The sequence below is a fragment of the Bombus bifarius genome, unplaced genomic scaffold (assembly GCF_011952205.1).
Source record: "Bombus bifarius isolate JDL3187 unplaced genomic scaffold, Bbif_JDL3187 scf7180000008126, whole genome shotgun sequence".
In the NCBI taxonomy this organism is placed as follows: domain Eukaryota; kingdom Metazoa; phylum Arthropoda; class Insecta; order Hymenoptera; family Apidae; genus Bombus; species Bombus bifarius.
Genome location: NW_022884459.1, coordinates 43,929 through 68,613, shown reverse-complemented (window position 1 = coordinate 68,613; position 24,685 = coordinate 43,929). Strand labels below are relative to the sequence as shown.

The 24,685-nt window shown below is 36.3% G+C and overlaps 2 protein-coding genes across 3 annotated transcripts; one reads left to right on the top strand and one right to left on the bottom strand.

The window, feature by feature from the left end:
* Positions 1-1,226: 1,226 nt before the first annotated feature.
* On the bottom strand, positions 1,227-7,339 carry LOC117208462 (elongation of very long chain fatty acids protein 6-like). 2 transcript variants are annotated; one of them, XM_033449661.1, is made up of 3 exons: positions 7,158-7,339; positions 5,036-5,437; positions 1,227-2,075 (listed from the first exon to the last, which is right to left on the bottom strand). In XM_033449661.1, exons 2-3 carry the CDS (start codon positions 5,359-5,361, stop codon positions 1,568-1,570), a joined length of 834 nt encoding a protein of 277 aa, XP_033305552.1. In that variant the 5' UTR covers positions 5,362-5,437; positions 7,158-7,339; the 3' UTR covers positions 1,227-1,567. The 2 variants fall into 2 exon arrangements, with proteins under 2 accessions (XP_033305552.1, XP_033305553.1); XM_033449662.1 differs by lacking the exon at positions 7,158-7,339 and adding an exon at positions 6,654-6,672.
* A 15,754-nt stretch (positions 7,340-23,093) lies between these two features.
* Positions 23,094-23,597, top strand: LOC117208464. Its single transcript, XM_033449665.1, has one exon. It carries the CDS (start codon positions 23,094-23,096, stop codon positions 23,595-23,597), a length of 504 nt encoding a protein of 167 aa, XP_033305556.1.
* The last annotated feature ends 1,088 nt before the right edge of the window (positions 23,598-24,685 follow it).

Here is a 24,685-nt window from a genome sequence, read left to right as displayed (position 1 = left end):
GTTACAGAATAATTAACAGAATAATGTGTTGAGCGCTAATGTAGGAGGGTTTTTATATGGAGGTTTTAGTCCCTTTGGAGAGGTTATCGTCCGATGTATATCAGAGGCGGCTATTCAGTTGCTGTTTTGTTATTATTTCGATAGCTGTGGCATGCAGGATGTTTCGTCTACTTTATTACTGACAGGTGCATCAGACGCAATGCAATACTTGAAACTTGCTTGTTGAAAAATAGAAGCAGTGCTGTCCATGATATTAACGCTGTGGTATATGTGTCAACACAAACATGGCATACATATATTGGAACTAGTGCGGCTATGGATATCGCCCATGTGATTCGAGTTTTAACAAACGTAGCCGCGTATGGCGCGGGGGTACCGGAAGAAATCCGTCCTTAATTAAAGCCTTAATTAAAGCTTACCGTCACACTGACGAATATTTTTTCCTCGATTCTGAAGTTTCATAAGGCTGCTTTTTAAAATATTGTAACAAACTAAAACGAAAGCACTGTTTGCAAAAATTTTATCATTTCTTTAATTTTTGTAATAATAACTCTTAAATTCATAATAAAACTAGTAGATGATATAATATAGACGCAATGGGAAGGTTATCAATTCTTCACCGGTAGTGTGTATTTTACAAAACAATGAGTATAAGTATTTTCTTACACCATTAGAATATGTAATACCACCAGAAAACGGCGGTATAATATACATACATATATACGTACATAGGCAGTTCGAATGAAAATAGAAAAACGTTTGAGAGGCGTTCCCTACATACTAAACAAGATAATAATTAATATTGACACTTAAAAATAGCAGAAAATATTCTAAGGCTCGATAAAGTTTTTGAACTAATGCATGATCCATTTTTTAATATCACTCGTACTTTATTCATACAAATTGTTATGTATTCTATGGCTTCTTTCAATATATATAGTTTCATAGTTTTATACGTACGACAATAAATATGTCAACCCTATAATTCATTATTATAAAAGTATATCAGTTTTGCCGGCGAATCTGTGTTTAATATTTTTTTTACTATTAAATGATTCAATATTAGATACGTTAATATTTACACATTACATTTTCAAATATTATATCGCTTCCGTTCTTGTTCCAGTAAGGTTTTGTCACGTTATCGGAAGAAGGAAACATTACAAATAAAAGAGACCAAAAAATTTCTTGGAAATCGTTTCATAAGTAAACAGATTAGGGATATATGTGTTTCCAGGACGAGATTTATTAATTCATTCGTACTATAGTTAACGATAATATCGTTAAGATATTAAAAATTTATTTCTGATTTAGTGTGCGAGATTTACTTTAATTCTATTTCTCCATTTTCATTCATTCACAATCAATCTTTACAACTTTGCCTTCACAAAGGCTTGAAAGAACTATATTCATCAAATTATTTCTTGACGTCCATATCCATCACATGAGATTTTGATAAAGTTTTTCTTAAGATATGTCACTGAAAAGCATCCGTAAAAAAGATTTAAAAAATTTTTCACCTGCTCTACATAAACTTCAGCTTGTTATAACTTGCAGATCTATTGGGCTAATCCTTCTTTCCAATTTTTTTTATGTGTTTGTTAGATAAATAAGCCTGCTGGAAGAATCTGGCAAATAAAATGAAATAGCTGAGGTACATCAGCATAGCAAGTTTGATGTTCAAAGGCGTAACGTGACATTCAACTTGGGCACTGTGTACATAGTAGTAAGCTGATGCAGTTAAAATGCAACCCACAACCATTTGTGATAGCTGTAGCGTAGTAACAAACATGGCGACCCATTTTGGTATATTGAACCGCATTGCTTTCAGAGCATAATAGGAGTACATCCAGGCATGAACGAAAGAGTTTACCAAGCCAAACCACTTGCCATTTCCTGTGGCCTCTGCATAAGAGAACCAGGTATAGAGAAGGACTGTTACGTGATGGTACCAATGTAGAAAAATCAACGGTTGCTTTCGTAACACAATGAAGGCTGTGTCGCCAAATTCTACTAGCTTCGATAGGGCAAAGGTCCACGACCAAAAACCGAAAACTGGATCTTGAGTAAGATGGCTGGAAAGAATATAATTACATTTCTATTATGATATAATATTTTGGAAATATTGTTATATGTTATGAACATGATATATAAATTGAAGTTACATAGTGTGTTTCTTAATATCTGTCTGATGTTGTGTATTTTTCATATTACAAACAATTTACTTTTATGTTGAAAGTGGCTGAATTTATTTCAAGTATAGTACAATAATAACAAATGCAGTTATTTTTGTTATAATATCAAAAATAAAAATTTCCATTTATCCATATTTTATACATTTCTTTGAAGTTTCTCAATTTTCCAGAGCATCGAACAACATTTTGCAATAAAAGTTAACAAAAAGACGCGAATTTCCAGTATTAAAGAAAATTTACAGATAAAATTAAATTATAGATTAAAAATGTTTAGCTGAATTCCTTGCTTGTAGACAATTGCTACGTTTAAACTATCTTTCTAAACGTAATAATTTCCGGGATATTCCGTAAGATATGTTTTCAGTCTCAATTTTGCAGGATATTTTTGCTCCTTCGACATGGATTTTCCCGTGTAAAGATAATATGTGTCAAATATATTACGAATCCCCTGTTAGATACGTATGCTATCGCAAAGCGGATTGAGCATGTACAGATACTTTTAGCATAAAATCAAATTCTGTATGCATTTACATTTAAAAAGTTTCGGGCTAATATTATTAAAAAGAACAGTTTTTAAGGTAAATGAAGTTTTATTATCTATTATTCAACACACATCCCTTCCTTGTCATATTTTTCTGAATTGCTTCTACAGTATCCAAACGCTACCCTTTCCGTGGCATCATCAACGGAAACCGGGAAAATAATCCCAGACAGCCCATCAAACAACTGAAGGGCATTCTAGATGTGCGACCGATGTAAATGAGGGTCATAAAGTCAAAAGCGAAAATAATGTCGGTCGCATTTTTTGATTCAAGAGGATTGATTCACTGTGAATTTGTGCCCCCCTCCCTTGCCTCAGCCAGACTACAACTAGATCATTTTACATTAAAGTACTTGATTACCTTTAGAAAAGAAAGAGAAAGAAAAAAAAGTCAGGCGAAACTTATATCAATTACGAGAATGGTTTCTCCTGTACCACAACATTTTTGCTTGAAAATCGATCATGGCAAAGCTGAAGGTGATACTGGAAGGGCAGCATTTTGACGATATAGAATCATTTCAGTGGAATGTGACAGTTACTCTGAATATAATTTCAAAAAGGCACTACATAATATGCCTTCCAACCTTTCGGTTGAACGACCAATCTGAAATTTATATGTGAGGGAAGGAATATACGTTGAGTAATAATAAAATTTCATTTATCTTAAAAGTTATATCTTTAATAACATTAGTTTCGTAACTTTTTAACTGTACTGTACTTTTGCACTGTATAAAAAAGCCTCAATCAATTTTTTTGTTCAGGGTGAGTCAAAATTATCTGTTAGGATCACCATACCGTGATTCTACATTCTCGGTTTAATGATAATTGACGTAAAAAAGTTACCGCAGTTTTGATCTTGATTTTGACCAAAGACAAGTCGAGGTCAAAAGTCAATTTTTTTTTATCACGGAGGCTAGCCTTGCAAAAGTGCCAATGTCGCAAATGATCCGTTCTATTGAAAAATGATAAAGTTCTATTGGCTACTACATTGGCCACGTTATGTCTTCATTTCATTCATATTACAGTTAGGGAGGATGTAAATAACGTAATATTGAGGAAACAGGGAGTTATTATTACTTAGCACGTGAGATAGTGCATCATAAATACAACAAAGTCAACTTTATGATTTCGCATTATTCTAAAATTACTTAGTGCATGAGAAAATCTCTTCATACAGCAGTTACATGACGCCGAATAAGGCACCATTTGGTGTTATTACTATTTTGCAGTAGAACACGTATAGTACACATGAAGATCAAATATGTTTTTTCTTTTTTATAAAATTAAATTTCTTTATACGTTGGTCGATACACCACGTTATTTACTATACGAAAATATTAACTTGCTCATGCCACAAAGCGATTAGTTCAAGACATATTTAAATAAATCACACTTTCCAAACAATGTGACAAATGTAATGTATATCTCCTGTAATGCATCGATTAATGCATAAAGAAATGTGATTTTATTTTAAAGAAACGTAATTATCCTTCATGTGGCCTTTACGTGATTACTAGCAAAATAACAATATGAAATCGTACCCTCTTCTGCACCATTCATCTCTCGTTTGAAAGGCATTTTTCATGCTGTAATTTTAGAATAATGTGAAACCATGAAGTTAGTTGCTACCTTAAAGTCCTGTTTCCTCGTTAATATCACACTATTTACTTTCTACCTGTGAAATAAACATATTGTTAATAATGTCAGTAAGAGCAAGTAGAACAGCATCATTCTTCAAATGAACGATTAAAATGCGACCATGCTTATTTTTAAAGTTCATCGTCGTGACGAGTAAAATAGGACGCAAGCAAAAAATATTTGTCCTTTTGAGCATGAATTTCAAAGTCTAGGTCAATTCTGTGGCAACTTTCTTGCGTCAATCTTCGCTAAACCGAGAGAGTAGAATCTCGCTGTGGTGTTCATGACATATAATTATCATTGTCTTGAAGTCTGGACCCACCTACATAATTCGCTACATTTTGCGTATGTAAATACGACCAAACTCTAATAATTGCATCATTCTGGTATGAGAATTTAATAACGAAAATAAACAATCGAATGATGAATTAATAGATGCACGTTACATTCTTCAAAACTTTTTTTATAAATTCATTTCATGCATAATGCTTTGAACAAATATCCAAAATTTAATTTTTATTTGGATAATGTTTTCAAATATGAGAATTTATATTTACATAATTTATATTTCATAGATAATATTTGATTACTAAATAATTTACAAGATATTACATATTTTGTTGAAAATATTTTAAGAAGTAGAATATAAAACAGATATTACCTAGGTATACAGATGCTGTGGTAAAATCCATGATGCCTTAATACATGAAACATACCCGGCATGCTTCTAAGAAACCCAAAAATGGAGTATATTGCAAGCAGTGCACTCCACAAAATAAGCATGCCTCTCAATTCGTATTTTGGCCTATTTGACATGTAATGTTTCCCGGCAAAAATTAGGGCGACATAGATACCACAATAATAAAAACAGTTCGGAAACTGGTCCTTAAACCACATTTGAGTATCCCAGAAATCGAAGTTTTTTTCGAAGTCGAAGATATACGAGTAATTTGGTACAGTGAGCGGCGTATGACCCAGGTTGTTCATGTTGGATATTTTTTCTACTTGCTGATTATCAAAAGCTTAGGAAGAAGATACAGTCTTCGTCTTTGTTGCCAATTTACTGAAAAGAAAGAAACACAATTACTGACATTGCTTTTTCAAATGCAGGAAATCAAATATTTTCAAAAAAATATGCGCAAGATAATATACAATTTTAACAGAGTAAATGATTAATTATTGTAACAACAGTATCGGAATATTATTACACGTTCGAAAAAATTGTTGTAAATCACTGAGAATCTATAAGTACCGAAATAATTGCAGCTAATGCAATTATAGTGCTGTGCCTTGATGTATGCATATACATATATGTAGTATCGTGGAAAGATTATCTAAGAAAGACCCGACGAAATATATACAATGTTGCGAGAAAGCGTGTTCGACCGACAAGCCGAAAGGATCGAGAAACTTCAATGGGCCTAATGGATTATCAATATATTCTCAGTCCTTCAGTTAAATAGTTACTTGGAAGAAAGCGTAAGTGGCCACGATCGCGGGCGGTTACGGTACGCGTGCGTGTTGGGGGCATGAAAAGACAACAAAGGATGCTTGAGGGAGAAGAACGATTAATCGTCAATTGTTAATTGAGAGTCTAGTTGCGTGGAGTTAGTTAGCTGCAAGTCGTCAGTTGAGTCGAGAGACAGTTGCGTGCGAGTTGCTAATTGGTTAATTATTAGTTGCCGAGTTGTTATGGCTTGTTAATTATTGTCAGTTGTGAGTTACTCATTTGGTTGTCGTAGTTATATTATATTGCTGCATTAGGTTCATATTAGATAATCATCGTTTTCTGTTTAAACCATTGTAAATAGGTCCATCTATCAATAAATTTATCATATAGGATAGAAATCCCCGGAAATCCTAATTTCTAGTAATTCTGATGATCATTCTATATTATATATGTCTATATGTTTGTGCGTTTCTGCCCCTACAACTTAAACACAACTTAACCGATTGTGGTTTCAAATTCGATTTACAGTTCTCAAGAGATTCGTACCTGTCACGGAAGTGTTGTAGGTTATACAGCACCTTGAGGAAAACAAAATGACAGGCGATATTTCTGATCTCCGGGAGGGAGAGTGTTCATTTTCTTTTTCAGTATAACAGATTCACCCATAGATTTTCGAAGGTATTAAGAAGGATTAAATAAAATAAATATTAAAATAAAATGATATCCGACTACGCAAAACTAAAAAAAATGATAAAAAAAGGGCAAGATGTATGTGTTTATGTCATGCGATGATGACAAACCACCATTTATTTAATTAATTTATTTAAACCTGATTGTCCCAACCGCACCGTCTCTTCCTCTATATTAAAAGACTCACAACTGAGAGTTGAACAGTTGAGAGCATGATTCAAGAGAGGGCGGTAATCTTAAAACCTTTAACACACAAAGAAATCGATCTGGTTTCCAAACATTATAATACAAAGTTCTAAGATTTCGCTGCAGCATAAGGTATCGACGAATAAAGATAAAATTTACGCAAACGTAATAATATACAATTTAGACAATACGAAGTTCTTATGATTATTGTAGATATAGCCCTACATTTACCATAATCGACTAACCAATTCATCAATTATCCTTTTCACTTCCGGTACTAATTTAATTATAAATGATTCTAGAACACAAGAGCTTGGATCGAATAATGTTAATACATTTATTAACAATTCGGGAGAATGTTGGTCCGAACTTTTCCATCTCATATTTACTTTGCAAAAAAATTCTGAATCGTTAATTTTCTTGTCAAGAAATAAAATACTTGAATGTTACTACTTACAGTTGAACGCGATTTTACTTCTTCGAAACGATGAAGCACTTTGGAGTCCAGTTTTTATTTCTACGGAAATATTTCCCGGATCCAAGTACCTCTGCACTTTCTCTTCGTACGTGTGTAACTCGGCAATGAGAAATGGTATACTTGGATAATGAACATTTGCAACTGACGTAGAGCGTCTAACATCCCACTCCTGACACTATATTATTACGTATGGATAGAATAGAATTAATGTAGACACATGTACCTTGGATTGAGCTATTTTTACCGATTTAACTTACATTTATGCAATACGTACGATTTCAGATGATGACGCACATTGAAGGTTGTATCGCAACTTTTTTTTTAAATAAGTATCGACTGAGAGCAAAGTGTGAGGGGTCAGAATTTCGACCTTAAATAAAAGTTAAGGAGCCGAATACTTCTATTGTGGTCGGTCTGCCAACTATCCCCTTCACTTCAAGTATTAAGTTATTTGAAGAATTGAGAACACATCCGAAAAATTTAATACGATTTATCTTTACGTTGCATCGAAACAAAAGCATACGTTGTTATTTATCTATTTATTTGCATGTTTAAATATTGGTTAAATATAGATTTATAGACTTGAATAGAGATCTCTATCACACGTGTAATTAAATTCCTAGCTTAGTCAACGCATTTTCATACCATTTACTCTCCTCAGTTTCTACAATTGCAAACTTTCATATTATCTTTGGCAAATGATAACAAATATTTCGGTTCGCAATCACCAAAGCATGAGAAATAACATTTTCTAATTTCTTAATTTGTTGTGGTTTAATTACTTCGATAAAAGTGACATTTGAGAAAGTTTGGATGTACACAGATAATACATGATCGTTCCAACAGCAACTTGTTTCTGGTTTACTTGCGCACAATGTTACACACTTTGGAGAGAAAGTAAGAAATAAAAGGAGGAAGAAAGAATGACACGAACAAACTGAGGAGAGATATAAATAATAGTCAACAATTCCTAGAGTGATTTCTAAAGTGGGCTTCCCTCAATAGTAGATGCGTATTTAATATGGTAAATATTTTGACTAGGAGGAATCGTTCGTCAGGGCGGAGTTTCTAACTTAGACTATTTAAAGCTACGCGATTTGACATTTTTATAAAAATATATACATATTTACTTTGCTGCAAAAGATTAGAAATCTCGATTCGTAATGTTTAGATTAGATTTTTGGAAAACATCCGTAATTTTCCTGTCGTAAAATCAAACACCTTGATGTCAATACATACAATTCAGCGCCATTCTTTTCCTTCAAAAATTAATACCAGATCACCAATTTCGATTCAGAAACAAACACTTCACGATAGAGCAAATGCATAGGCTCATTAACGAAATAATACTAGTATTAGAAAACAACCAATACTGTGCAGCCTTTTTTATGGGCATAGAGAAAGCATTTGACAAAATAAACCACTACAAAAAATCCTACTACAAAAAATTAGGAAACAATTCCCGCAGCAAATATACCAATTAATAAAATCTTACTTAAGCAGCAGAACCTCCGTAATAAAAATCAAGGACACATACTCTGAAGTTAAAGACATCAAGGCAGAGGTTCCACAAGGAAGCGTCTTAGGACCAACACTATACACACTATACACGACTAACATACCAACAACTACCAATAGCAAAATACTGACATTCGCGGACGACACAGTTGTACTAGTCAGGCACACTAACCCTGTAACAGCAGTCACATTACTACAAGAACATATCACAAAAATAGAAAAGTGGCTACAAGTTAAACAAATAAAAGCAAACCCCGATAAATGCAACCACATTACATTCACACTGCGAAAACAGATACCACCAAGCATCCCACTGAACGGCACGCACATAACACAAACAAGGCAAGTCAAATACCCAGGACTAGACCACCTAGGAACACAACTCACATGGAAACAGCATACTAAATCAATAATAGACAAAATACAGACAACAAGGAGACAAATGCATTGGCTAACAAGTCGAAAATCCAAATTAAGCATAGAAAATAAATTAAAAATATACAAAACGATCATAAAACCAATCTGGACGTACGGAATACCACTATGGGGGGGTAGCGGCAATGAGCCATATAAACAAAATAGAGACAATACAAGCAAAAATTCTTACAACAATAGTAAACGTCCCATGGTACGTTAGAAACGAGGACATACGGAAGGATCTGGGAATACCAACGGTCAAAGAGGATATTAGCAGATATGCAGAAAAATACAAAGAAAGATTAGGAACACACCCAAACCGGCTAGCTGCGGAAACGATCAACACCTCAAGCATGGAAAGAAGACTGAAAAGGAGACACCCAGCAGACCTCACAAAGGACACAACCTAACAAACACGAAGATGGTATCCTGCTGGGGGTAGTCACCCACATGATAATCAAACAGTTAAAAAATTCTACCAAATGTCCAAATTGGACAAGTTGTGAATGAAAAGAATTAATTAAAAAAAAAAAAAAAGAAAATTCTTTTCCTTCAAGACATCATGTGTGAAATTTCATCCTATCATATAGGATGCTTTTCAAATAGCTGACCAAAGTTTAGTGTCGTGTTCTATCATTTCTGAGGATGAAAAAGTGTCAAATAGGCCGGAAAACTTCTTCTTACGGAAATAAAAATATTTTTTTTTGTGACAGGCTGTTACGTCGGGCGACCGTCTATCTAGACCAGGTCATACACCGCGGGCCAGCCGGACACCAGATGTCCGCTCATCCTTACGACGTACCCTCAATAGCCTTAAGGACCCGTCATAAATCCCAGTAATTTGCTAGCTAAGGTCCTTCAGACCCAACAAACACCTGTTTTCCGAATCATTTCTAAAGACTATTGTCTACTACGGCTTGATAAAGGGAAAGTTAGTGTTTCTCACGTACGATGCATCCTAATAGCAACTTTCTATCGAGAGCGACTACGACCCTTCCTAGTCCACCAACCTTCGTTTATCCAATCCGAAGCAATGTATACTGCCCTCACTTTCCTGACCAAAACTGTCATGAACAAATCCGATGGTCCAGTGCGCTAGACACACCCATCACTAGCTTTCCTACGACACAGCATCGTCACTGTACCTTATTTCTCCTACGATATCAGGAGGGCCAAGTCAACTACTAAGTTTAAATCTAACGCCTAACGGTTAAGTCTAAGCACAACGCTAGAGGAGCGTAATTCACGTAAACTATCTAAGTCGGTTCTCGGTATTGTCGAACATCCATCTCCTCTACTAAGTATACTATAGTGCTACGTCCACTAATACACTAAATTCAATTATAAGAGCCTTGCTCTACTGTGCATCTCTATCTTATCTTCGTGCGACAAGTTGTTATCTACGATTTATACCTACTCAATAGTGTAACTTAAGTGTTGGAAATATATAATTTATAATTCTGTGGATCACAGTGTTATACTAACTGAATCACCCCTATTATCTCAACGGAAATCAGGGGATCCATCAATTCGTGGTGCCGATTGCTATAATCGCAACGGGAATTTACGATTCCCGTTGACGTCTCTCCTCGCGATTGCGTCTCCCCGCGATTGGTCGAAACTACACAGGCTATTTTAAGAATGCTTAAAACTTATTTAAAGAAATTGTTAAAAGTGAATTCCTTTTGCAACATACAGGCACTTGTTCATACACGAAGTGAAATCTGTCCATACGAAATTACAATACGCTATCTTGCTATCTATATTAATTATCAAACGTTTCATTCTTATCAAAAGAATCTTTACGGGTTGCCAATCAGTCACGGGCGACCACTAGATTGAAGAAAGCATAAAAAGATTTCTTTATTTCAGAGATGACAAAATCAAATGTAATTTCTATATTCAATAAATGACATTGCAATAGTTACTGCAATTATTTGTTATTTTATTTTATTTCTTATTCTCTACTCTCGGAGAAAATTAGCATTTACACTATCCTGATGTCGATGTAGATGATAATGGTGTGGTGTATTCAGCATTTGCAACAATCACTTATAAAATTGTTTGTTATAATTTATATCACACAGCTGACTCCAACTACTCACTATGGAAGGCCTCCAGGAAACTCACGCGCTCCCCACAAATAATCCCTCCAATCCGCTTAAATACTTGTCTAAAGTATTCAAACTCCATTCCCCCAAAGCTGCCGCGGACGTTACTGAATACTTGCACACCCCCTTCCAAATGTCCCCTCCTATCGAACCCTTCATTTCTGCAGAGACTATAGAAACAATCAGTCGCCTAAACCCCAAGAAAGCAGCAGGGCACGACCTAATAGGCAATAAAGCAATCAAGGAACTTCCCATAAAAGGGATCGCACTCATCACATCGATTTTTAATGCTATCCTTCGCCTTGAACACTATCCTAAGGCCTGGAAAATCTCATTGATTACCCTCATCCCTAAACCCGGAAAACCGATATATGAAACCTATTGCCCAATCAGTATTTACCTACCCTGTCTAAAGTATTCGAGAAGGTGCTCACGAATCGACTCCTTCCACTCCTAGAGAATTTGAAAACACTCCCAGATCACCAATTCGGCTTCCGAAAACAACATTCAACAGTAGAGCAAATCCACCGCATAACCCATACGATCAGCCAAACACTCGAAAAGAAAAAATATTGCTCAGCGGTTTTCCTAGACATCCAACAGGCATTCGACAAAGTATGGCATGAAGGGCTACTATACAAGCTTAAAAAGATCCTACCTGACCTCTACTACTCCATCCTAAAATCCTACCTAACCAATAGACAATTCATGGTTAAATGCCTAGACGCCACTTCCGCAACATTCCCAATAGAATCCGGCATACCTCAAGGTAGTGTCCTCGGACCCCTACTGTACTCCATCTACACTGCCGACTTACCTATATCAAACGAGATAACAATAGCGACATTTGCAGACGACACAGTGCTATTAGCTACCCACGCAGACCCGGTAATTGCCTCATCCACTCTCCAGCGATGTCTCAACTCCATGGAAAAGTGGTTTCATAAATGGGGCTTCAAAATCAACGAAAAAAATCCACACGTGTAACCTTCACGCTGCGAAAACAAACCTGCCCCGAGGTCACCATTAACAACACAATAATTCCTAGCAAGGACTCAGTCAAATACCTGGGCATGACCCTCACATCGCAGACAAAACAAAGCAACTCAAGGACAAACTCTAGAAATTCTATTGGCTCAGTAGCCGACGCTCCAACCTAAGCACACAGAACAAAATTAGCCTCTACAAGACCATAATAAAACCTGTCTGGACCTACGGAATCCAACTATGGGGAACAGCAAGTAACTCCAACATTGAAATACTTCAACGCTTCCAATCGAAAATGCTAAGATCCCTAATTGATGCAGCTTGGTATGTAACCAATGAAACAATACACCGCGACCTCAAGATATCCACAGTCAAAGAGGAAATAGCAAAATATAGCGACAGATATAGCAAAAGAGTCAACAAACACCGAAACCCCCTAATCACTGGACTGGAATCAAGCGACGGACCAGATTCGCAGGCTGAAAAGGCACTACCTACTAGACCTAAACGCTAGATTCAATTAGTTATCTAAATTAACTAATTTTTACTTATTTATAATACTTACTTATAAATTATACTTATCTATAATAAGTATTAACTTATCATAAACAATCAGCCATGTCACTGCGCCACGCCAGAAAAATTTTAATAAATAAATAAAAAAAAATAATTTATATCACAAATTTGCTTTTTATAATCGTTCTTCTAAAAACGGTTTTATTAAGGAAAATTCTAATATATCTTCTTGATCGTCATTTGCACTATATTCATCGTCACTTCGTTCATTCCTAACATCATATTTTTTCTATATTTTCTCTATTTAGATTCTCCATATTGCCAAAGCATTTCTGATAAGCAAAAGGAGTAAACAAAAGCAGTGGATAAAAGTAACAAAAATAATAAATGTATTTTCTTATCTCCTAAATGTACTTCTACGGTACTTCAACTCTAAGTTTCAAAAATGTATTAAAACTTTGTTATGCCTAAGCTTCAGAAAAGTTTACACATAAAGCATTATAAATCAAATATCATGACAAGCTAAATGGTTATGTAATCATTACATTATATAGATGGTTGCGTATACAAGGTGAATCTACTAACTTGGCCAAACATAACTCTGTTTCTATAGCAGGTAAGAACCAATTGTATAGGGAAATTTTGTACTGTTTATCAATCTCTATTACTGTTCAGTACAATTTTTTTCAGAAAAATCGATGCAATTGCAGAGTACAATTACACCTCCCTTTTAAACGGGATCCTAAAACTTTTTTGCGTCGATTGACTCCTTGTGTTATTCTAAACGAAAAAAATATTAACATGCAATTTCAAAAATATTAATATTTTTATATATATATTAATATTTCGAGATATTTGAGAAATTAAAGTTCTTCTGGCTATAAACATAACCCAAGTCGTATATGGCAACGATATATATAAAAACATAAACTCAAGAATGGCTGCGAAATCGTGCCCATATCAGAAACCTTGCTTAAACTAATTGCTAACGATTTAACAATGATGATAAAGATTGATAAGTAATGAAAAATTTTTCTCTATTGCTTCAGTCATTTCGATATTGACTTTAGGAACTCCATGATAAAAAAGAAATTATTTTGTAGCTAAAATTTCAAAGGATATGATCGCATATTGTTAAAAAAACATCTATCTAAAAAATTGATAAAATAATAATTTGTTTATATTTTCAGCTCAAAATTAATTTTTCAATTTTAAAGAAAAATTATTGAAACATGTAAAACTCTAATTAAAATCTATAGAAAAAGTGAACTCAATTCGATAAGTTTTTGGAATAACAATTCATACGTAGTTGCAGTTATGACTCGTTTTCGAGAAACTCGCAGAATAATATGTAACAAGATTCTGTTTTCGCAGTGTGTATAGTTATCTACTGTTCGAGTCTGTCTGTTTAAATAAAACAGTTCGTAGACCGTATAGGCATTCAGTGTATTGTTAGAGTAAAGGTTTTATGGATGAAATAACTGAAGTGACTTAGGATTCGAACCCGAGATAACGTTGAACCTTATACGTCGTGCCCATCAATAAGATGCTCATGCGATCTGATTAATCTTCTATCCGATTAATTCCGCAAAGTATTGTTCATTTATTTTCCTATTAGTAATACCTTGTCTATGAAACATGATTTTTAACGAAAACTGTTTTAGGAAAATAGATGAAATCAGCTCCATGCATTCAGATTATATACAAAAGAGCTACTATAAAAAAAAGAAAGTAAACAGGAAGTATTGGGCTCGTCCAATTAATAGTATCCAAGAAAAAAGGGATAATCATTCCAAATACTATCTGAACAATGCGATTTTAGTAAATTCTTTATTGTCAAATTATTACTCTACATACTGAATAATTTTGTGCGGTACTGTGATGAGTAGATTGCGGAAATTTGATGATACAAACATTCGCAAAATTCATAGAATATGCAAAAGTACAGAAAATAACCAAAGTAAAGTATTTATTCCAATATTTGTTAGATGAAACCAATTTTTACTTAAATTCCATTTCTTTAATCATGTTCAAAAAATATAAAAATGCATAAAAATCCGCCATCGAACGAACTAAACGACACTGCAGTTGCCGCGTGAATACTAATATGGGTGTAAAAATATCATCGACAGCTGACCAACCGAGAATGCCGAAGACCAATATCGCGATACTGTATTTTATAACAATCGTAGTCTGAACGTTTCCATAGATGAAAATGATCAATCGATGTCTATGATACTCTTATTGAGATATATATCGCCACATGAAGCAAAACATGTATGAATTACAAGAAATAAAACAGACAACAAGGACGTATTATCGTAGCTACTATACAATAATTCTGCATAGTTACAGAATTATGGTGAAAATATTTTCAATAATTAGCTATATTACGTCTTTCATGCTTAATTTAAAAAAGAGGAAGTTGACATCTGCAAGCTTCAAAAGAAACGATTTACTAATGAAGACTTATATCAATTAATATTTATCCTGTTACAGGTGGAAAAATTGCAACATGGGGTGTAATAATAGATAATTATAATATATTTTTGGTGATTCAGAACAGCAATGTTACAGATTAAGTCAATAACAATGGTCTTGATCTAAATAATTTATTACGACTAGAATTAACCGAAGCACTAAGACCGATATTCTGTACTACTAGAACCGATAAACTGAGCGAGTAGATGTCTACTTTCGCAATTGATACAAATAGTGGGGTACTGACGTATTTATTGTTAATGTATTACGTTAATCAGTATACGCGACTTTGTCTCCGGATACGGTGACCTTATTTCTTTTCTAGTGAGCACGCATATAGATCTCCATGTATAGGTTGCACATAATATTTCATTTATTACAACGAAAACCATGCTATGTATGGTCTTATATTAGGAAAGAGTTTCTTGAAACACGTCACAGCCTCGAAACGCTGCAAAGCTTAAAGTTTTGAGTTTCGAGAATTCAAAATTCTCAAACCCTAAGTAAGAAAAAGTACAAAATAAATAAAAAATCGTTCGCAGCGTGAACAGATGATTTACTCCTTCTGCTCGCTACTAACATCTTTAAGTTCTGGGATGATAATGCATAGTATCCAAATTTTTAAAACGTATCAAAAAAATGTCTTTTTTCAAACACTTTTCAAATGTTAATGTTCTTGAACTAAAATATGTATTAGATATTTTAGTATACTGTTATGTTTTTGTCTGTGTTTTGTTTAATAAAGATTTATGCAAAAAGATTGACCTCAGTTCTTAAAGCAAAATAATCTCCTTACAAAACAAAATCATTTCGAATTTTAAATTTCGTAAGTTTCGTAAGTTTCGAGAATTGAAAACTTAGGTTCTAATCCACCTCTAGTTTATATCATAATTCCATTGGATGATTAACATTTCCTTCATATTTACATACATATATCATTGAAATATTAACATACATTAGCATTATTCATGCAGAAGTGCCTTTCAAAGTACGACATCAAGCGACATTGATACCATTGATGTTATGTAACATAAGAAACGCTTTCTTCTGACCTGTAATATTCATTACGCGATTCTCATAGTGTCTCGTCCCAAACACTATTCGGAACACTATTTCGGAAAAGAATTGTAATATCATATTAAATTTTTGAAACACCCGTTTTTCAGATTTCGTGATAAATGTATTAAGTTAGCTAACAATCAATTTATCATTTTAGTTCAGATTAATAGAATTTTCTGAGCAACTTTCAAGCAACTTGATATCATATTACTTCTGTAAATTTACTACATATTTACGTAATTCAACCACTTATTTGCCAAATCGGTTATCTCTACGAAAGAAGAAGCAGAGAAAATTGATGAAACTATATAACATAAAAAGTATATCCACTTCAATATGCACTACGATTAACAGATGTCATAATAATCAAAGTTCAAGAATCAATTGCATAAGTAATCTAGATATAGCGAACATGTATTTACATGGACACGGCAACGCCGATTGATACCGCTACCTCACTGTCCTAAAGATAAGTAAAGTAGCCGTCCTGTCGAAACATTTGTAGTTTTCTGCCCAACTGTTATGACTTCGCTATATCGTGATCCATACTATTCTTTGGTCTGGCATGTAGAACTGTTTAATACTTTTTGTGTTAAGAATGAATATGCAATAGCGACGACTTTGCGTATAAAGTCGAAATATAATTATTTATTTACGTGATACACTTTTCCCGACAAGAAATTCATCTGTTTCTTTATCACTTTGATTTAGAATTTACCGATATTTATCATATACGAAAAAGTATTCAGCCAATAATCATATCGCGCTGATAACGCAAATAATTAGGATATCGTTATAGTAGACGCAAATTTACGCAATGGCGCTAACAATGTGCGAAATTATCTTCAGAAAAAAGTGTCCATCCTTGTAAGCAAATATTAAGGTAGCTGCTATGAAACGTTATTTTTTTTTTATTTATTTTACAATTTTACAATTTGTCCAGTAGGACATTTGGTAAAATATTATAGCGGTGTGCTAATATAACATGTGGGTGGCTACCCCCAGCGGGTACCATCATCGTGTTTGTTAGGTTATGTCCTTTGTGAGATCTGTTGGGTGTTTCCTTTTTAGTCTTCTTTTTATGCTTGATGTGTCGACCGTTTCCGCTGCCAGCCGGTTTGGGTGCGTTGCTATTCTTTCTCCGTGCCTTCTTGCACTTTTGTTAATCTCCTCCTTGACCGTTTGTATTCCCAGGTCTTTCCGAACGTCCTCGTTCCTAACGTACCATGGCGCGTTTACTATTGTTCTGAGTATTTTCGATTGCGTTGCCTCTATTTTGATTATATGGCTCATTGCTGCTGTTCCCCATAGTGCTATTCCGTACGTCCAGATTGGTTTTATGACCATTTTATATATTTTTAGTTTGTTTTCTATGCTTAGTTTGGATTTTCGACTTGTTAGCCAGTACGATTTGTCTCCTTGCCATCTGTATTTTGTCTATTGTTGCTTTAATATGCTGTTTCTATGTGAGTCGTGTATCTAAGTGGAGTCCTAGGTATTTGACTTGCCTTGTTTGTATTATGTCTGTGCCGTTAAGAAAGATGTTTGGTGGTATCTGTTTTCGCAGTGTGAATGTAATGTGTTTGCATTTTTCGGGGTTTGCTTTAATTTGTTTTGCTTGGAGCCACTTTTCTATTTTTGTGATATGTTCTTGTAGTAATGTAACTGCTGCTGCAGGGTTAGTGTGCCTGACTAGTACAACTGTGACGTCCGCGAATGTCAGTATTTTGCTGTTGTTAGTTGTTGGTATGTTGGCCGTGTATAATGTGTATAAAATTGGTCCTAGGACGCTTCCTTGCGGAACTCCTGCCTTGATTTCTTTAGCTTCCGAGTGTGTGTTTTTGTTTTTTACTATGAAGCTTCTGCTGCTTAGGTATGATTTGATTAGTTGGTATATCTGCCCCGGGAACTGTTTCCTGATTGATTGTAGTAGGCTTACGTGGTTTATTTTGTCAAATGCTTTCTCTATGTCCATAAAGAGGGCTGTACAGTATTGTTTTGTTTCCAGCGCCTGTAGGATTTCGTTGACGAGTCTGTGCGTTTGTTCTATTGTGGAGTGTTTGTTTCTGAATCCGAATTGGTGATCCGGTATTAACTGGTTCTTCTCTATTATTGGTTTTATCCGGTCGTAGATTATTTTCTCTAGTATCTTGGAGAACACCGGAAGTAGTGAGATTGGTTGGTAGGACTTGGTTTCGTGTGGGTCCTTGCCTGGTTTGGGTATCATTGTGATTTGTGCCAGTTTCCAAGCTTTTGGAAAGTATTGTATTCTTAGTATTGCGTTTACTATTATTGTGATTTGTCTTATCGCTTTTGGCGGAAGGTTTTTTAGGATTTTGCCGTTAATTAGGTCGATTCCTGGTGTTTTATTGTTTTTTGTTTTCTCAATTATGTTTCTGATTTCTTGTGCTGTTGCTTTGGGTATGGTGTAGTGTTTGTCAGTTGGTGTACTAGGAGTTAGCGCGTCCTCGTCCGTATGACTATTGTGGTTGCTGTTGTTGATGTTGTGTGGGGTGAATGTGTTACATAGGTGGTTGGAAAATTCTTCAGCTTGCTCTTCGTTGCTTCTTGCCCATGTGTTGTCTGCTCTTCTGATTGCTGGTACCGTTTTTGTTGTCTTCTTTATTCTTTTTGTGGCTTTCCATACGGAGTAGTTGTAGTACTCGTGAGCAGATAGTGACTCGATGAACTTTGTGAACTCGTTGTTGTTGAGCTCTTTTATTTTGTTTTTTGTTTCTTTTGTGAGTTTGTTTAGGTGCTTTTTGTTTTCTTTTGTTCTGTGTTTTTGCCATTTTGCTTTCGCTTTTCTTTTTTTTCTAATTTTTTCGAGGATGTCTAGTGGAACTGTTTTTGTTTGTCTGTTGGTTGTTTCAGGTATAGTGGTTGCCCTTGCTGCTTCTTGGATAGTTTCTGTGAGTGTTGTTACTGCTTGATCGATATGTTCAGGTGTTTTCAGTGGGATGTTGCAGCTGATTTTGCTCTCTATTATTTCTTTGAATGTTTGCCATTTGGTGGCTTTATTGCATAGCTTCTCTGTGCTGCTGTAAAGTATTGATTTGTTTCTGTATGTAATTATTATGGGCGTATGGTCGGAGCTAATCTCGAGGCTGGGTGCTATGTTTAGTTTATTTACGTTTAGTCCCTTTGTAACTGCAAAGTCTAGCAGGTCAGGTATTTTGCTCAGGTCTGTCGGCCAGTATGTCGGTCTTCCTGTGGATAATATGTTGAGGTTATAATTTCTGACGTATTTTTCCAAGGTTCTGCCTCGAGGTGTGGTGATTCTTGATCCCCATAGTGTGTGCTTTAAGTTATTGTCTCCCGCTGCAATATACTTGTCGGGTTTACATTCGAATTAGGGTTAGGGACGTGAAACGAATCTTCGTTTGGGTTACACGTTGTCGTTATGCAATAGAGAAGACATTGACTAGTGCAAATACGATTATTATAGAACCGGACAAGTAACCGTGGTAGTTAGGTACTCGAGAAACTAATGACAATGATCCTAGGTTCAATAACGAATCCGCGGTCGACGGGATGATAGATGAACGTACTCACAAAATCTAAGTCGGACGCGTAATATTCACTGGTCGTAAAGAGTTACTCCTTTCATCAATGAGATCGCGAGCGAGAATGCCTTTCCCGTCCCGATGATGCCACAGAGAAAAACTATAATGGGGTGTGTCTAAGGATACGAGATCATCGGATTCGTCGAGAAAAGCCTTCGTTCAGAAAGTAAGGGAAATTGACGTTGTTGCTAATTGGTCAATCTCCATATCGGTGGTTAGAAAAAGATGCTAGCCGCCCTCGAGGGAAAGTTGCTAGTGGGAGACGCCGCTCGTTGAAAAATAGGTCTCCCCTATTTTCCCGTAGTTGGGACAAAGACTGTTTGTCTGTTTGAAGGACTTTAGTTGACTAAATCTTAAGATTTATAACGGGCCCTCGAGCTAGCCGAACATGTACTGCGGAGACGCATCGACATCTGGCAATCATTTTACTCGAAGAATAGGGTCTGCGTGTGGCGAGCCACGGGACAGAAACCGTTGGAATGTTTACTGTCGCGTGTCGCCACGAATATTTCTTTTAAGGAGAGCTATAGAATTACTCCATACCTTTGTTAGACTAAGCGTTCATCCCGTAACCGCGGCTACGTTCGGCGACTGACTGTCACCTCGAGCCCAAGCTCATTATCACAACTCTCGAACAATTACAATCGGATTGAATAACTACAATTGTTCAATTACAGCTATAGTAGACTCTAGGTTACAATGTTGCGGGATTATCCGAAATTCCAAAAACTCCGGTGTTCTTTCATCTCCGACATACTTGTCACCTAAGTGTCGGAAGTAGTCTTCCCACATTTGCGTCGTGATTTTGTGTCGCGGCGGTGCGTATACTGCTGACAACTGCAGTTTGTTGGTGTTAGTCTGTACGGTAACGGTGGTTGCTTGTATATGTTCCGTACTGACCTGGCTGTGTAGGTGATGTTTAATGTCGTTTTTTATTACTACTGCCGTCCCTCCGTGTGCTTTCCCTGAGGGATGCTTGGTGTCGTACATGGTGTAGTGTGGTATTTTTATGTAGCTTTTTATTGTGAGGTGTGTTTCTGAGACGAGTAGTATATCGATGTTATTGCTGTGCAGGAATGTTTTAGTTTCTAGGGCCCTTTGTTGTAGGCCGTTAGAGTTCCAGGCTGCTATTTTAAGCGTGTCCATTTTTATTTTTTGCTCATCATGTTAGTAACTAATTGTAACATGACTGTTATCTGCTGTGTTTGCTGTCTGAGGAGTTCGTGTTGGTCGCTTATCATTTTTGTGAGTATTTCGGTGTTTTTTATGGAATGTTTTATTAGCTCTTTGATTTCTGTAGCGTCGTTGCTGTGGTTGTTCTGTTCTTGATTATCTGAGGATGACGACCGGTTGACTACTTGCGCTTAGCTTCGGTTTCTAACGGTGTTGGTGTTGGTGTGGTTATTGTTCATTACGTACTGTGTATTTGGTGTTGGCATAGATTTCGCGTTGTCCTCTTGCGTGTGGAGATTGTTGTGTGTCCTGTTTCGAATCGGCGGGAAAAGTTTGCTTTGTAGTTGTTTTCTGACTACGCAGCCTTTGTAGCTGGCTGGGTGATTTCCACCGCAATTGTGACATTTTACGTCGTTTATTTTTCCCGAGTGTGAGCAGTTCACTGTTAGGTGCTTCCCTGCGCATTTGACGCACACCGGGTTTCTGTTGCAGTAGTTTTTTGTGTGTCCGTATTGTTGACACCGCATGCATTGTGGTATGTCTTTTTTGTGTCTAGGTGGCTCGACTGTGAATATTGTGTTTGAGATTTTTTTAATTTCAAATATCTCTTTGTTGTTGCTTTTCGGTTCTAGATCTATTATGAATAGGGGTAGTGGTTGCTTAGTGTCAAATCTGGTTATGTTGTTGTTCGTTCTTACCTGGTGTCCGATCTTGGCCAATTCCTCGCATATTTTGTTTGTATTTGTTTTAGGGTGTAGACCTCTGATTACTGCTTTGTAGCTCTTGTGCTATGAAACGTGACGATTAAGTTAAATGATGGAAAAGGCGAGTAATGAATCGGTTTTCTATATTCATGTAAAATTAATCTCATATATGTACGTGCATCCCGCTGTTTAGGGTGATCTACTTTCGTTCGTGTAAAGTGGTTCACTCGCGTTTCATCTTATTTTGGCTCCAAGAATCAGCTCTCAAAAACTTTTTACATCTGCAGCCAACCTGTATAGCATTAATAAAACTGTAACACTCTGTCCTAAGAGAATGGTTGCGTTACGATCTATAGTTGCTTTAAAACTTTTGTTCCCTATGATGGGTACTATACGATGCGATAGAAAAATTTGATCTTGAATTTTAAGATGCAAACAAACTTTCCACGGACTTGTTTTTACAAATCGCCATCGGTCCAATGATGTTATTGCATTATAATGGTTTTTACACTTACTTTTTTTCTATCCTTTACATATAAGAAAAATTATTAAAACTATTCGCAAGAATTGCAGTGGTGTATCTAAAATGGCATGAACAAATCCGATGGTCCCGTGCGCTAGACACACCCATCGCTAGCTTTCCTCCGACATAGCATCGTCACCGTACCTTACTTCTCCTAAGGCCTCAGGAGGGTCAAGTCAGCTACTTCTTCTACAGACGCTGGTGTCACGTAAACTTAGGGGTTGGTTGATGAAATAAAAATAGCTGAGTCGTACCACAACTATTGTCTTTATTTCACAGCACAAGTTTACACAGATTGGAGAGATGCTCACTGTCCGATGGTTTTGTCTATTTCTCCCCTAGGTGTTCTCGTCTCATTACGGAGAAAAGCTCGGTGTGGGTGTGCCCTTTTTAATTAACAACGCGGATTCGCTGTTCGCACCTTCCGTTAGGAAAAGTGAGGGTAACGATCCACGATGCCAATTGGTTATAGGTCATGTTAATAATATTGTTTATGGGAAAAATCAGCTTTTTCGTTAGTCAAGTATTGGGGTTTTCCCATTAGGTAACTACCTGCTTTCCTCGTAATTAGTAAGGACGTATAACAACCTAGGGGCTGTTTCAAGGACCATCCATAAACAGATAACACAAAAATAATAAACTAAAAGTTTAAGTTTATGGTGGATCCCTGGGGTAATTGAGGGTACGCTGTGGCCTTTGATATAAATTGACGTTACACTCGCTACGCATCTTGCACAGATCTTGGACCCGGCCACGGTCGAGGTCGCGGCTCCAGTCAGGATGGCGGAGCTGCGTGTGGTCGGGTTTGACGTGTCCGTAGATAAGGAAGAGCTGCGGGTCGCCCTGGCGCTGGCCGCGGGATGTGGTATTGTGGAGGTCAAGTCGGGGAGATCAGCACCTCCAGAAGCGGCCTTAGCTTGGCCTGGGTGCGTTGCCCATTGGCCGGAGCGTGCAAGCTTTCCCAGGCAAGAATGATCGCCCTGGGCTGGTCCACTGGAAGAGACGAAGCCATCGGGATGAGGCCCTTGCAGTGCTTCAAATGTTTGGAGCTTGGACATGTCAGGGCGACGTGCGTGCCCACGGTGAATCGGTCACACCTGTGTTACAAGTGTGGCGAATCCGGCCACCGTGCCAGAGGCTGCTCTTCCTCGACACACAAGTGCCCCTTGTGTGAATCTCTAGGTGCACCTGCTGCCCACCGTATGGGCGGGGCGGCGTGCAGACCCCCCAAGACAAGGAAGAACGGGCGAGAACTCGCCGGGGCTGTAAGGCAGGGTGACAACGCGGCTAGCCAGCATCTAGTCGGAGGAAGCACTGCCAAAGCGGTAGATGGCTGGGAGGAGGCTATGGATTTAGTACAATAAGTTCTACCGCATCCTCCAGACAAATTTAGGCCGATCGAGGCGGTCCGCGAGGATTTCCCTTAAAAAAAAAAAAGGAAAGATAATTGCAATTAGTTGCAAAATTTTGATTTATTTTTCATTTCTCATGGCTGAGTTCTATTAATGCTTAATATTCTTGTTACAATATAATAATGTATTATATTATGTTAATTATTATTTATTATTTTATCGTTAGTTCATCAACCATGAATAGTTAATGATTTAATAGTTAATTGTAACTAGTTGCAAAGTTTTAATTTATGGTTTGTTTCTCCTGGTTAATTTCTATTAATTTCTAATATTCCTGTTACCATATAATAATGATGTATTATATTGTACTAATTATTATTTATTTTTTCCTCGTTACTATCTTCCATTTGTAATATCATCTTATTAAATATTTATTTCTTCATCGAAAATATAACTTATTTTGCAACGTATAAAAGTTACTACATGCACGTGTTGATCAGCATTACTTTCAAAATGGCCGCTAGAAAATGTCCTTAGTATATAGTGACTTTTATTATTACCGAATTAATTATTTATCTGTTAATTAATTGTAACTTTATTTTAGTAGATGACGTATAATTGAAGTGGGAATAATATTATTTTGTATTTATTTTAGTGTATATAATTATTGTATGTATTTATTGTATGTATGTATTGTATGTAAAAGTTACTTCGCGCTCGTGTCACGACCGGCATACTTCAAATCCGATGGACTGACGATAGAGATAAAGATGTGGCGGCACTCGGCGACAATGTATATCGCTGAAGTGCCTAATGAACCATCAACATCCCAACGGTCCTTCCACCGAAGGTTCTAGAAGAAAGAGCACGTGGCAACGATCGCGGACGCCTAGCAAATGCATGGACGGCGGGGATGTTGAGGGATGACAAAAGAAAGTAATCGGATCCGATCAAAAGTAAAATCATAAGAGTCAGTCTTAGAAAGTCACGCGTAGATTGAAGAACTACAATTGTTCAATTACAGCTATAGTAGACTCTAGGTTACAATGTTGCGGGATTATCCAAAATTCCAAAGGCTCCGGTGTTCTTACCGGAGTCTG

Excerpts from the sequence above, each read along its gene's own strand:
- LOC117208464 (XM_033449665.1), top strand. The coding sequence starts at position 23,094 with ATGTGGTATTGTGGAGGTCAAGTCGGGGAGATCAGCACCTCCAGAAGC.
- LOC117208462 (XM_033449661.1), bottom strand. The coding sequence starts at position 5,361 with ATGAACAACCTGGGTCATACGCCGCTCACTGTACCAAATTACTCGTAT. Across the intron at positions 2,076-5,035 it reads CACAGCATCTGTATACCTAG|CCATCTTACTCAAGATCCAG; the intron begins GTAATATCTGTT and ends TATTCTTTCCAG.